Source organism: Siphateles boraxobius, unplaced genomic scaffold (assembly GCF_051911475.1).
Source record: "Siphateles boraxobius isolate OS27281-9 unplaced genomic scaffold, OSU_SipBor_1 32, whole genome shotgun sequence".
NCBI lineage: Eukaryota > Metazoa > Chordata > Actinopteri > Cypriniformes > Leuciscidae > Siphateles > Siphateles boraxobius.
In genome coordinates, this window is record NW_027508942.1 from 2,815,001 (window position 1) to 2,830,933 (window position 15,933).

At 40.6% G+C, this 15,933-nt stretch overlaps 1 protein-coding gene across 1 annotated transcript in view; it reads right to left on the reverse strand.

Annotated features, from left to right (window-relative positions):
• Positions 1 to 1,424: 1,424 nt before the first annotated feature.
• Positions 1,425 to 15,933, reverse strand: part of ttc9b (tetratricopeptide repeat domain 9B) — a 32,348-nt gene continuing 17,839 nt past the window's right edge. Inside the window, exons 2-3 of the mRNA XM_077194532.1 lie at positions 7,694 to 7,876; positions 1,425 to 5,491 (exon numbers count right to left, since the gene is read on the reverse strand). Coding sequence (XP_077050647.1) covers positions 5,397 to 5,491; positions 7,694 to 7,876 — 278 coding nt within the window. The 3' untranslated portion in view covers positions 1,425 to 5,396. The remainder of the gene's footprint in view (positions 5,492 to 7,693; positions 7,877 to 15,933) is intronic.

The window sequence follows — 15,933 nt, forward strand, 5'->3', positions numbered from 1 at the left end:
GCACACAGAGCGCATTTTTTCTTTCCACTTCTATTGTTTTTCTATGTAAGCATGCATTAGGCAGACATGTTTGACCATTGAGCTTGCATCTTTTTCGGCATCTCATATATGACCCAACATTATAAAAATACTGCGCTCAAGTTAAAGGTGCACGGTTAAAAAAAAAAACGTATGCATTTTGCAGAAGAACATTGTTTTGGTTGTGCTTCGGCTCTACATGACAGTGCGGATGAATATGGTTCTTTCTCGTAACTAAAAAAAAAGAGAGAGATTGTCCTACTGCTCATAAAACATTAACTATAGGCTTCCAGTTTAGGTGGAAAGGATGTCAAGCTGACTAGCTGAAGATGTTACAGTAGCTTTACCCATTAAAGGTGCTCTAAGCGATGTCACACGTTTTTTAGGCCAAACATTTGTCGTCACACACAGCAAAAATCTCCTCACTATCCGCTAGCTGCCTGTCCCCTGAACACACTGTAAAAAAACGCGGTCTCTGCAGACACCCCAGAGTCCACAAACAGCAACAAAAACAAACTGGGCTAACCCGCACCACGAAACATAAACTGTTCCAGCCAATAACCGACAAGAAGGATTTGGGGGTGGGGGGATAGTGCACGGATGAGGAGGAGGGAGGGTCGAGCTAGCCTCCGTTTTGTTTGACAATACTTTAAACGTCAACAAGAAGTGACGTCACCCGACATCGCTTAGACCACCTTTAATAGATAAATAAATTCCAGCACAGCAACAACAACTATAATGAAACAACCCTTCACAATAGATTATGCTTTACAATAAACTCTGTTAAAAAGCAATGATATGTGGTAATATAGCAATTTCAATAAAATATCTTACCTGTTGAGTAATAAAAACACCATCTCTGCATCACTTTTACAACATTTCAGCTCCCTCCGTTCTCCATCTCTGAGAAGCCAAGCTAATGTTGGTTCTTGTTTTATTACAAGCTTGGTCGTTCTCTTTTCTCCAGCAGACTCTCTTCTGTTCAGGGTTTGTTTGAAAGGGTGATTCTCCTGAGGTTGGAGATTCCCACACCAAACACACACACACATACTCACTCAACTAACCTCTGTCACTCTCACACCACACAGAGCAACTTTTCTCTATTTACTGATATGACAAGGCGCACGGTCAAGTGTCGCATGAATGCAATTCCCCGCGGAAATCATCCCGACAGGTCTAAAATATAAACACTTATAATAGGCTTTAACATAGTGAATCAGCGTAAGACAAATTTTGTTGATTTTAAAGACAGTGGTTCAACTGTAATAGTCCAGTTCTCATAATGAATAAATGGAACATCAGAATGTCATGCACTTTTTGTTGGAATTGTATGGGCTGTAGTTTCCTTGTCATTGTGTTTCTACTCTAAATGTTTGGTTTTGCATACAAAAATGCACTTACAAAAGTTTCTCTTTTTAAACTTTATTTGTAGACTTCATAAACCAATCAATAGTGCATTCCTGGACTGACTTGCAGGTATACATTTGCAGTTCGCAGGTCTTCTGATGTCCGCTGGAAGCATGTACAGTACTACAGAGGCATTGAATGACTGCAGTAATGCATTAACATTGTAGTAACCGGAACAACCAGAGGGTCCAAGTCTCTCTCTCCAGAACAGGCAAGAAAAAAAGGAAAAAGAAACCAGTGGATTTTTCTCTCTCTTTTAGGACAGTAGGGTACCCTCACCCCTTCTTCCTCTTCTGCGAAATCCCTATTGCAATTCTCTTCAGACACACCCCAGACGACCATTCTTTCTGGAGGTCAAAGGGCAAACCCTGAATCCTTGGACTGGCAATCAGACAAAAAAACAAGGCTAAGACATCACAAAAAAGCCAATATACAAGAGGAAAACTCAACATATACACAGGTACAAAGCTGCCCCTCACAATGATAAATATATTTTCCATAAATCTCCTTTATGTATCCTTCGCATTTGCCCTATCACATATTGATAAAAAAACGATTTAATAAAGTAAAGCTTTCGACAACCATTTAAATATGTCTTTAAACTGCACAAGTCTACTTTGACATTCAACAAACACATACCTCAAGTGACACCCAAGAGAAAGTAAAGTACAGTTATTTGCTTGTCCATAAACCAGTTTGTGCTTTTGTTGTTGTCTATTGACAACAGTCAGATTTAATGTTTCTCCATCTGTGCAGAAAGAGATCCAGCACATGAGGACATATGGACCACAGCTGAAAGAAGCAAAGGTGTTGACTGATTTCCCATACAGGACATTGTCAGCATTGCTCGGTTACAGACGAAATGACCTTTATCATGTACAGAAATCCAAAGAACATATCAAAGGTAAGGTGGAGAGAGAACTGCCACAAAACAGAGGAGACAAAAGACAGCTGGAAAGAAGGAAAGTGTCAGAACAGCCAATACACTCATGGGAATTCATAACCACTTTACATTTTGGTGTATGAATTTGTATAATATCATTTGTAGGTTTTCGTACGATCTGCTTACGCCCCACTGAAAGTTAGGTTTAGGGGTCGCGTTCGAAGATGACCTCCATGCTTGCTTTTTTCGGAAAAAAATCATACGTTTCCGTACAAATCACATCATACGCAATTGCCACCACGCAAAATAGTTACATTATCTCATGAGGATCGGGTTGGAACAGCACAGAAATAGATCACTGGATTTCTCATGCCAATTTGTTCATGACTACATTATCAAGAGTTGATTTGAGCATTAAAAGGTGCACAAAGTAAGCTTTTGGGATTGCACTTTATTTTGATGGTCCCATTTAGACATTGCACCTACACTAACTCTCATTAGTGTATTAGTGTGTGTTCACACCTGTAGTTCAGTTCGTTTGGTCCAGACCAAAAAATAATAATTTTGTCCTGGTCCACTTAGAGTTCACATTGGCATTTTAACGCCGAAGCTAAAGGCATAGGGATGTGTTCACAACCTTATTGGATGGCTTTTATTTAGTATATTTCACGACAGAACTTACCGAACATCCAAAACAATGCTCTGTTCTGGGCTAAATGCGCTGGTTGTATGTGCGTAGCCTACATATAATGGTATTTTGATCAGCTGAGAACTCGTGAAGAGCTTATAAAATGTGTAAAGGAGTCAAAACAGCATCAGGAATCCCTCCATCACACACACACAAACTAAGGTCTGCTGTGAGGAGACGCTGTTCTGATGCTTGAACTGAACTGTGATGGGCAACATCACGACTGTCACGAGAAAAAACGGGTATGCTTGAGCATTCTGTCCTTTTTAGGGTCGCACCTTGTAACATTATGTCTCGTTTTTGGTTTGTTTACATGTCTTTGGTCCGTGTTGCGTTCATATTTCATTCTAACCACACAAGTTAGTTTGGAAGCGGACCGAGGCTGCTGAACAGCTTGTTTGGCGTCACCAGGGTTCGGATGGCAGCGTTCACACTTACTCAAATGAACCGCACTAACAGAGCAATCACACCAGGGTTCGTTTTAATCAAACCAAACACGCCAAGTGTGAACACTCTTAGTTGAGTAATAGTAGACTGAATAAAGCAGATGTTAAGCAGACTCTGCACTAATAATCTAATGAGAGTTAGTTGACATGTAGGTGCAACGTTACTTATAGTCAACAGAATGTCTAACGGGGACCATCAAAATAAAGTGCTACCAGTTTTTGTTTTTATTCATCCCAGAGAAGTATATACTGGTAAGGATGTATGATATTTATGTATTCGTTTGTTTATGTTTTGTGAAGTGCATTGCACACTGAAAAAGTACTATATTATAATGAACATATTATTATTATTATAGACATTGTTGTCTTTATTACTATTAGACATGTTGATCACAACATGGCGGCCCCTATGAGTGGGCAACCCACTCCATGTGGAATAAATCAGTTTTATTAGACTACTGATATGATTGCATTTGAGTATTCATCATTTTTATTATATAAACTAAAAGTTCTGCTCAGTGTAGGTATTACACTTTTGAATTAAAAAAATAAAATAACAATGCGCCTTATTTTATCAGTGCCACTGCAATAAAGAGATTAACTGGTTTCGAATCTCATCAGTGTGTCTTCTCATCTGAATCCCCAGAGTCCCACTGACACAATTAAATCTGCCCGATATTAGGTCAGATGGATAATTTCATCTGTCTTCCCCATCTTCTCAAAGCCATTAATCCAAACTAGACTGACATGAGCTGTCAAAAGCATCTGCACATTCAGATGCATCCAACAAAAGATCATCAGAGTTCTCATAACAAACCATGAAGAGGACGACAAACACTTAATGCTTTTGTGAAACATTAATGGTTGTCAAAACTACAATTCTCAGAGTTTTACTTATCGCTATTTTGTAACACTGATGTTTGGGGTACATATATAATAAGTTTCACAGACCTTATCAAGCACTTCACATGTTGTGGATCCCGTTTCTTGCGGAAACACAAGCGTTTCAATATGGCTCCATTAGTTATTAATATTCCAACAGGCTGCATAACCATTGTGACATCATCAGGAAGCTCTTAAAGGGGAGGGGCTAAGCGACAGTCCAATACAAGGGAAATGGACAACGAGGTTCACGAAACACCTGCTAACATTAGTACGGAGAATGTTGTACCTCTGAGAAAGGGAAAGATAACAACTTGCTCAAACCACTATAGTACAGCAAACTGAGAGGAAAAACAAAATCGATATCAAAGGACAAATTACAAACACTTGAATTAGCCCTTGAATTGAAACAGATCAGAAATTGAGTTGAGATATGGCCAAATTCAAGAGAGAGAAAAGGGAGACGAAGGAACAAGCGTTGACAGGCGTGTGTGAGATCTAGTTGTGAAACATTGCTTTTCCTCTGTATTGAGTAGAGAGGGTATATCTCAATGGATCAGAGTGAGTTCAAAGGTCACTAGCCTAATCGTTGACCTTCATTATCTGCAAGTATAAGTAGTGTGGCTTTGATACGTGTGCTTTCACTCTATTCTTTACCTACAGACTCAATTCAGACACCCATGTTTTTCATTATACACATTTTAATATCCTTATTCGATCATGTAATTTTAAATTCTAATCTCAGATCCCCCCCCCCAGTGTTTATTTAATTATAATTGAGCATTTCCTCTTTTTTCGTTGACGTGTTCTTCGTTCATCAGTCAGATTCTCGATACCTGGGAAATGAAAGCACCGGGGACGTTGGATTTAAAGGGACAAAGCGAGAAAAGACAGTCGCTGGGTGCTGTGCTGTAGCTGTGCCCGTTTCAGTCCGCTTTCAGACGGGGCGCAGCACATGTGTCCTGGTTGTCCACGGGATGGGGGGCATTGTGGGAAAAGGGGGAGAGACTCGAGAGGAGAGGTTTTCTATCAGGGTTATGGCGAGGCATGAGGGGCGGAGCAGTGGGCGTCTTTAACCCAAGGACTCTTTCCCGCTCTCACGCACCTGATGACTGCTCTTACTCATCTTCATCTCCGTCAGCTGGATGTATCGCAGCACGTTTGTGTCTGGATAGAGAGAAGATGAAGTACAGAAAATAAGAAGTGCAAGGGAGGAAGAAATAAAGACACCAGCATCAAGCTGCGTTCACACTGCCAGTGACTTCGGCCCTTTTACACCTGGTATTAAGATTTAATACCAGGTTAATCATTTTGTTTGATCGCATCACAGGTAGACGAGGGAAACATACCCGTTTACTCCTGGTGTTTTAATCCGTCTCTTTTGTCCACTTTCAACCACTTCTGTCCTGATTTCTTCGAGGCGAGGGTCTATAGGTGGGTAAATGTATGAGCTTTTTCAGATCTTTCAATCTAATGGACAAAATAAGCTCATGCAATTTACAAATGAATTGAGCTGAGACAAAGAGAAAACACATGGAGAGCAGCAGCTTTCGTTTCTGCTCCGACAGACGCAAGACCAGCCGATTAGAAATCAGGAATGATGAGAGAACATTGTGCTTGGTACGTTTTTCATGTTCAAACCAAACTTGTGTTTTCAGCCGACGAAGTTTAAATCCCGTCTGGCTAGCGTGCATCCCATAATCTTTACACATTAGATCAGGAGACGGAGAGTAGGCATCTTTTGCAGCTGTTTGATCACATGAGCGTTTACACTACGAAAGCAATCCGGTCGGATGTGTTTTCGACTACTTCTGGAAGTGGTAGAAAGTGGACAAGCGCAAAACATTTTAGACCCTGTGTACACCTGTATTTAGTGTCGTCCACTTGTGACACGATTGACCAAAACGCATCTTAATACCAGGTGTAAAAAGGGTCTTTGTTACTGCATGTTGCCAGTGGCTGGTGGAGAGATCGCCTGCTGCTAAAAAACATGTTGGAGGGAAAAGATGAAATATTTATGAAATCAGAACATAAAATGCTCGAATGCTCTTTGCCATCGCGGCTATTTATCTGCAGTGAAATTGCAAGTCTATTTGGGTTCACAAAACCATTTAGGCTAGTACCACTTTCACTGTATGTACACAGAAACATATCATAAATTATAGGAAAGTTGCTGACCGCTAAAATAACTTTTGCTACATCACACCGCCAACACTCTCCACGACAGGATGTATAGATGGATCACATTTGCTCCAACCTATTGCAACCTATTGGTTGTTGCTCCTAAAAGCCTCTCTTCATTTGCATAAAGATAAACATAGGCTATCTTTACTTTGTCGCATCACCAATGGTCACTGTCATAAATCGCCAGCTCTCTATTGAAAATGAATGTCGCTGCGTGTCGCTGGCAGTGTGAACGCAGCTTAAGACTAAACCTTCTTAAAATCTTTAGTTGCTTCAGTAAGCATGCACATGAACAAACATAAATACAGGTAAATGGTTTATCTGTTTTTATAACATAACAGCCATAATATAACACTGGACATACACATATTCTATATATCAGTAGTTCTGAGCTTTTGGGTCGCAGAAGATTTGTTATTGTTAACTAAAACTATTATTAAAATGTATTGAAATAAAGCTGAACTAAAATAAAAATTAAATATTAGGTGAAAAACTAACTGAAATAAATCAAGTTATAAATTACTAAAATAAAAAAAACGAAATAATTTTTTTAAAGAAATGATAAAAAAGGCATAAATTACTGAAAATATAAAAATAAAAGCTAATTCAAAATATTAATAAATGCATAACTGAATATAAATAATACTAAAATAACACTAGGTCGTGGCTGTTTTGGAGCAAATAGTATATTAATAAATATTATGCATAATAATAATAATATACAGTGTTTGATTTAAAGGGCATTTTGGTTTACTTTTGTCAAATAACCTATATGGCAGCATTATATTCCAGAATTTTTTAATTCATGCATGCTCATTTCTCATATATTTTTATAATTACGTTACCTCTGCATCACCTGACACTCACTTTAAGTTAATCTTCAAAAACATTCATAATTTTATAACACAGTTAAATATAAACTTTAGCTAATCAAAAGATAAATATCGTTTTCTCAATGTTATAAATTTTGTATCTAATTTCACACATTTTTTATTTAAACAGGACACAGAATATTGGCCACAGCATGAAGATAATTAGCAGCTAATCAGTAACAGCCAGAATTGTAATATTGGTGAATCCCTAATACACAATTTAGTGTTGAGTCACAGTTTAGTGTTGAGTCACAATGCAAAACCATTTGAGAAGCTCCACTGTATATGATATTAATGCGATCATAAAGCCCACCTGTGGGTTCACGGCACTTGGCATCGCGTAGGTAACGCAGGGCACACTCGTAGTCTCCGAGGTGGTAGAAGGCAATCCCAGCACGGTACATGGCCTTAAAGTGATCCTGCTGGTGTCCGAGGACCTTCAAACAGTATTCCTTAACCCGCTCATAATTCACCAGCTCCGACTGCAGCAAGCAGGCTATGAGGAAGGAGAGAGTGTCAAAGAGAAACAAAAGAAAGGGGAATTAGTACGATGAAAAGGACAGGACTAAACAATAAAACAGCTGAAATAAAGACAAATAGACAGGAAATAAACTGGTGCAAAACCCTGGTCTGAGAGATAAAGCAGAATTAAAGGGCAGAATGTTTTCTCGCAGTCATCAGTTGTGCTGAAGTTCTGAGAGCAGCAGTTTTTAATGCGATTGGTTTCAGATAACCACATTAGCACAAAGTGAAGGTCTAATTGCATCTTTTAGCCACTCTAGGTTCAGTGACACAGATGAAGTAATTGTTTTATCTGCTGTCTAAAGAGAAAATAAACCAAACGAGACACATCCTAATCTAAAGCTGCGGCTTAAAAGTGTTGGATGTGTCTGAAAATGTGCATGCTGTATCTAACAGGGATGCGGGTCTAAAGGGTTATATAACCAGAATTAAAAAATGTTTTATGAATACAATGACATATCAGATATAGCAGATAATTATATGAAAATTTTCAACATCCATATTTAATAGTTCATTGAATGAATAAAATGCTGGAGCTCTTTGGTTTAAAAGAGAAAAACGCAGCTAATTAGAAGCATTGGCCCTGAAAGAACATCTGCACGGCGCATGAATTACTGCGGTGCCTGCGAGGCAGCTGGTGTGTGTTTTCAACCCTTCATCCAATGAGGGTTATTTACTCCAACAGCAGATGACATGGACACTGATGGCACTGGCTGGGAAACTCAATTTTATATTTCAATTTAAGCTCACTGGTTGTGTTGTGTGTGTATGTAGCATGTGTCTGGTATGTTCAGGAGTTTAGAACAGCCTGAAATTCAATTAATCTCTTGTATGAGCTCACTTCTAATTATGACCTGAATTCACCTCTCACGTTATTTTTATGCACCAGCTAAATTAAGGAATGATGTACCACAGTCTTATGCTTAGGCTCCATTTATTTAATACAGTAAAAACAGTAATATTGTGAAATATTATTACAATTCAAAATAAAGGTTTTCTATTTTAAAATGTAATTTATTTCTGTGATGCAAAGCTAAATTTTCAGTATCATTACTCCAGTCTTCACTGTCACATGATCCTTCAGAAATCATTTTAATATGCTGATTTGCTGCTCAAGAAACATTTTATATTGTTTTAAATGTTGAAAGAAAAAAAATCTATTTAATTTTTAATTTTAAGATTTAATTATATTTTTATATGGTATTTATTATATTATTAAGGTTTAGTAGGGTTCATTTGAACTATTGATTCTTTCCATCATCTAATACCAAAGTGATACCACAGTAAAAATCTATGATCTTGCTGTATCTTATAAATTTGTATCTCGTTCAACACCTGTTTACTGCATCAGTGCGGCGCCACTCTTGGGCCGGTGTGACTGGCAGAGGTCTGACCCTGGCCAAGGTTAATGTCTGTCAGTGCAGTCGAGAGCCTGCTGACCAACACATACACTGACAAAAGCTGTCAGCGACAACCTTCCCTGTTACCTTCCTCTAACTACCACTCTTCCTGTCGCTGAAACCCATGTGAAAGTCCTGAGTCGAGGGATATCGGCAGGACATCAGTAGTGACCGAGCACAGGACAGAAAACATCAGTCCAAGACGATTTCTCACCGCACATATTCTACACTGAAAGTGCCAAACCGGCAGTAGATGAACTCGACACAACCATCTGTAAAAATCACAAATAAATGAGTGACAGACCAATATATGGGTCAGGATGAGGATGATTTATTCAGTATCCAGAAAATGCAAATAAAAGGAAGGCCGTGTCGTGTGCTGCTGTAGAGACATAAACTAAAGCAAACATCTGCTGACTGCTGTTAACAGCTGTTAAATCAGACACATATAGTCAGTGGAGGAAAAGGGCAGAAAAACATGTTTTGCCGAAAGTAATGAAGGTTATAAAGACAGAAGGACTAAGTAATAAGAGCAGCAGGGAGATAAACGATGATTGGATGACAAATGAAAAGCTTTGAGAGAGAAAAATCTCATCTAAATGTGTTCATTATAGCTGAAATTTCATTCCAACTAGAGTTCATCAAGGCTTCAATCCTTTCTCTCCCACTATCTTGATCGGCTTTTTTCATTTGTTATAATTTCCCTCAAGATAACACAGTACAAATTTCAGGACACAAAACATCACATGCAGTACAACAACATTTGGCTTTAGGTTTGTATTGAGTTTCCCTCTAAGACAATACAGAAATTTACTTATAGATTAAAAGTGCAGGAAGTGATTTCTGAGAAACACTGTTGAACATGTATCAGACTGAGCACCAAAACACACTTGTAGCCAATCAGCAGTAAGGGGTGTGTCCACGCATTAGGGGGAGGTGCCCGTGTTGGGGGCGGAGCTATTGATATAGGGGTGTGATCATTTTGGGTAGGGGGCGTGTTTGTTTTGGTGATTTCAAAAATCGTTCAAAACAACGTTTCTCAGAAATCACTTACTGCAGCTTTAAAGGTGTCATTTCATGCATCTTAACCGTGATCTCCAGTGATTAACTGGGCAGGCCTGTCTCTTTTGGTCTGGGATGGAGAGAGAGAGAGAAAATGCCTTTCGGCACACCATCATCACGCTCATCGAGCGTCCTGTCCATCTTCATTCTTGGCAACTGAAACCCTGGCGGGCTCTCGGTGTATTCAGTTTCAGGCAATAATGGTCTAATGGATCCTAACTATTGTGATAGTCTGATCTTTCTCTCTGGGCTTTTCTCTCTTTCCACAACACACCTACAAGCGCACACACACTCAACAGCCTGATTCATCACACAAATGGATAAGGTGTGGCGTTGTGGATATTGAGGACTACACTTAAGTGTCTGCTGAGTGGCTCTATGCGTGTAATAATGATGGCATCACATATTAATGAACCCGTTGCTCTTTATGCTACATCATAGTTATATGAGAACATAACAGCACAGCTTGGTCCTCAAATACTAACAGGGTCAATCTCGAAATAATCCAACTTTACTGAGGGGGTTTTATAGATATGTCACCCTTGATGAAGCACCACAAATCGTCTCCGCTATATATTGACATAGAGACAAGTCGGTTCTCTTTCATGGTTCGGTAGTTTTCAATCAAATATTGATTCTTGTGCAAAGAACCCCCAAAAAATGGTATGTAACCCAAAAGCGCAGCCTACAGTGGTTCGGCCACCTATGCCGAATGAACGAGCAACGCTTACTTTACTGACTACTCGTGCGAACTGGAAGGCCCAACCAATGGCGCCTAAGAAACCTTGGTAAAAAATATACAGGCTGAACCCAAAAACCACAGGCTTGGCCTTCCTGATGCCTAAATGCAAGGCTTTCAACCGCCAAACTATTATACAAAACTTTTGCAAGTTCCACAGCAATGTATTGGTTTAGGGACAAATCTTGCAAACGTTTGCTAAGGGACTTGCTAAGAGAATGTTTATTTTTGGGAAAAATATCTAGAGCTATTCCAAAAACTGAACAGGTGCAGGGACAGCTGTCGTGTGTGTGAGAGAGAAAGACGTGCAATAGGTAGGATTGGTTAGCAAATGTTCAGGATTCCCCTCATATTTACACCTTCACATGAGAAGAAAAACCAACATGAGCAGAAAAGCTACCAGTTAGTCAGTAGAATGGAAGGGAAATGAGCAAAGCAGGAAGACTGTGGTTTGTGGAGCGCAGAGAATAGCAACAAGGTGAGGCAGAGCAGAGGGAGTGAGAGCTGGAGGCTAATCGATTTCAAACGCCCTCCTACAGGAACATCCATCTCCAGCGGACTGGATTTCTCCCTCTCTATTTTGCACTTTTTGTTTTCTTCTCTCCCTCTCTGAGCTGTTTTGCTCTGGGCTGACAGCATCAGGTAGAGGAGTGGAACGGTGCTGGTTTGTGGTAATTAGTTCTCTGAATGCTTTATGGTTGATGCAGGGACCCATCAGTCTGAATGACATCTTCCCTCCCTCTGTGTCCTTTCTCACCTGCATCCCGACCTCGTCTTCATCTTCTGCTTCACCTACGCCACTGATTAACACCTACTCTCAACATAGCCAGACCACCTTGGATAGATGGATGGATGAATGTGTGGGTGGATGGATGGATGGGTGGGTGGGTGTATGGATAGAAGGATGCGTGGGTGGGTGGGTGTATAGATAGATGGACAGGTGGATGGATGCGTGCGTGGATGGATGGATGGGTTTTGGATGGATAAGTGGGTGGATGGATGGATGGGTGGATGGATTGATGGATGGGTGGGTGGGTGGATGGATAAGTGGGTGGGTGGATGGTTGGATAAGTGGGTGGATGGATGGATGGGTGGATGGATGGGTGGGTGGGTGGGTGCGTGGATGGATGGATGGGTTTTGGATGGATAAGTGGGTGGATGGATGGATGGGTGGATGGATTGATGGATGGGTGGGTGGGTGGATGGATAAGTGGGTGGGTGGATGGTTGGATAAGTGGGTGGATGGATGGATGGGTGGATGGGTGGATGGATGGGTGGGTGGATGCATGGTTGGATAGTGGAAGGATGGATGGATGGGTGGGTGGGTGGATGGATGGATGGGTGGGTGGATGCATGGTTGGATAGTGGAAGGATGGATGGGTGGATGGGTGGGTGGATGGATGGATAAGTAGGTGGATGGATGGGTGGGTGGGTGTGTGGGTGGATGGATAAGTGGGTGGATGGATGGATGGATGGATGGGTGGATGGATGGGTGGATGCATGGTTGGATAGTGGAAGGATGGATGGGTGGATGGGAAGGATGGGTGGGTGGGTGGATGGATGGATGGGTGGGTGGATGCATGGTTGGATAGTGGAAGGATGGATGGGTGGATGGGAAGGATGAATGGGTGGGTGGATGGATGGGTGGGTGGATGCGTGGTTGGATAGTGGAGGGATGGATGGGTGGATGGGAAGGATGGATGGGTGGTTGGATAGTGGAGGGATGGATGGGTGGAGACACAAACATAAACAAACAACTTTATTTCCAGAATTTCTCATAAAAAATATAACGGACGCTACATAACGACATCCCATCAGAATAGAGCTTGCCAGATCAAGAATATACAGAGGCTGGGACTACAAAACAACCTCATCCTCTTCTCCATCCCACCTAGTGATCTAGTCAGATCTAGTCAGCATAAGCAACGTATGACATTGCATGGTAATGTGTTCACAGTTTACAGTGCAATGATAAACACATGACTCATTTTGCCCATTTGCTTTTTTACTTAATTTGTCACATGATGTCAATATCATATAAAACACAGCAGTATAAGCTTCCCTCCTCATGCAGTTTTTAAAAAGGCAATAGCTCAACTCTTAACAAACAAAACATATCAACCCTAAACAGGAAATAGTGACAGACTGCTTTAAAAGCAACAATAGCAGGTCTCAGAATAGTTTATCAGCGGATGAGCTTGGTTTTCAGCCTTATTTAACAAGGCGGAGGGACCCTGAGCTCACATGTATAATTCAAGCATTAGCAACTGCTAAGTGCTAGTTCCTCTCCCTGCACTGAAGCCTGTTGATAATAATGGCCTTGTCAGTCGGTGCACTGTGGCTTGAAGGACGCTGCCCTAAATCATGAGACCCTGAGACTTAGCAGCCACCATCGACTGTCTTTCCACCCATCCCTCCCTCTTTCCCTCCACCCATCCCTGCCTCCATCCCTCCCTCCATTCCTCCCTCCATCCCTCCCTCCCTCCTCCTCTCCACTGCTTCTCCTTTTTAGCTCACTATTTCTGATTAGGAGTAAATGACCTATTCATATTGTATGAATCTCATTTCCTCTCCGAGTCTGGCAACTGCATAGTCACTTTACCCATTTTCATTTATCATATCGCATACAAAATCATCTTCCTTTCACAGTCTTTGTTCTTATTATATTCACATTTACCACAAATGTAATACGTTTCTAACAGTTTACAGGTGCTATAAATAAATGTCCACGTATAACAGGCAAACATACGCATAACATTCATGACAGATATCACTGACACAGGTGTCTTGAAAAAAAAAAAAAGAGAAGAAGAGTGTTCGTCCACTTTTAGCAGGCTTGGTTCTGGAAGTATTTTCCCCATTCATTTAAACTTTATTAAAGAGTTATAAGCCATGAAGCAAACTTTTGAAAACGGATTTCAAAATTCAGGTTTTTAGAAATCGCCTCCGTGTAAACTACAAAAGCACAAATTTGTGAAAACAGTGACATCCTGCGCATGTTTAGACTATAGGCAAGCGCAAGTACTTTACTTGTGGACTCCCAGTCCACATTTTCCTGACATTTTGCCGCTTTATAGTCCGGGGTCACATGTAGTAATAAACCAACATTTTCATCCATCCCAGACAAAATGGCTCAATGGCAATGCTTTCGCCATCTTGCTTGTTTGTATTCACCCCTCTGTAGAAGAACGCATAGGTGCGCAGGCGTGTAGAGTTTCTTTACAAAGTGACATCGCCATCTACTGGCCTGGCAGGAGAATACAGCGTTTTAGACCCTGTTTACACCTGGTATTAAGATGCATTTTGGTCGATCGGATCACAAGTGGACGACACTAAATACAGGTGTACACAGGGTCTAAAATGTTTTGAGCTTGTCCACTTTCTACCACTTCCAGAGGTAGTCAAAAACACATCCGACCGTATTGCTTTGGTAGTGTAAACACTCATGTGGTCGAATGTGTTCGAACAGCCACAAAAGACACCAGCTCTCCGTCTACTGACCTAATGCATAAACATTATGGGAAGAGCGCTAGCCAGACGGGATTTAAACTTTGTCGGCTGAAGACCCACGTTTGGTTTGAAGATGAAAAACGTACCAAGCACAATGTTCTCTCACCATTCCTGATTTCTAACACACACTCACAGCGTTCGGCTGGTCTTGCGTCTGTCAGAGCAGAAACTAAAGCTGCTGTTCTCCGTGTGTTTTTCCATCGTCTCCAGTCGCGTTCATTTGTAAATTGCATGAGCTTATTTCGTCCATTAAATCAAAAGATCTTAAAAAAAGCCCATACATTTATACACCCATAGAGCCTCCCCTCAAAGAAATCAGGACAGAAGTGGTTGAAAGTTGACAAAAGAGACAGATTAAAACACCAGGTGTAAACGGGTATGTGTCTCCCTCGTCTACTTGTGATCCGATTACGCAAAACCCATATACCAGCTGTAAACAGGGCCATAGTCGTTTTCGCTGATCCGTGTGAACGGGAAAACTTTCCGTTTTTAGTATATCATTGTTGTGTAAACGTACCCTTAAAAACCAGTTTCTTTTATTGAAAGATATATTTATTTATTATTCAAGGAGTGATTACACTATTGATCTTGTTGTTAATTTCTTTGTGTTGCATTGTCATTTTTTTATTCACAAAAACAAATTTCTCAATACTTTGCATAGATTTTATGGATTTTTTTTTTTAGTCTTTAGTAAGAGACTGAAGTAACAGTGATTGCTGTAGTGTGTGATGGTGAAGTGTGTGGTCATGCACTGAACACTGCTGTTCTCTGAAGGGACTCGATGAAGCCCACTTAACATATTTTGCTTACAACCCCCTTCCTCATCTTGTCTTTTCCCTCTGCCTCTCTCTCTCTCTCTCTGACCATCTGTAATCACAGAACGACAGCCTTGATCACCACACCATGCACATACAGTCCGGGGGAGCGGACAACATAAATGACTCTGCAATTTTTGACCTAATGAGAAAAAACAACCCTCTCAGATCCTTATTTCACATTAGTACAGAAAATTATCAGCACTTTTGACATTTCAAGCGGACAAAATACACATTTTGCAGGTATATGCATTAAATAATCCCTGCAAAGTGGGCCAAAAATATTGATGACTCATCTTCTCCACATGGGTGTATACAAATTTTTGTCCATTGAGGCGAGTAAAAATGCTCTCTGGAATGAGAATGTCCTTGTCACCTTAATTATAAATAAAAAAGCAATGTTTCAAGTGATCTAAAGCTGTTAATGACTGTGATATTTCCCTCCTCTTCCCACAAAACCCACACAGACATTGTTGTCTATGTAAACCAGCCTCACATCACCCCT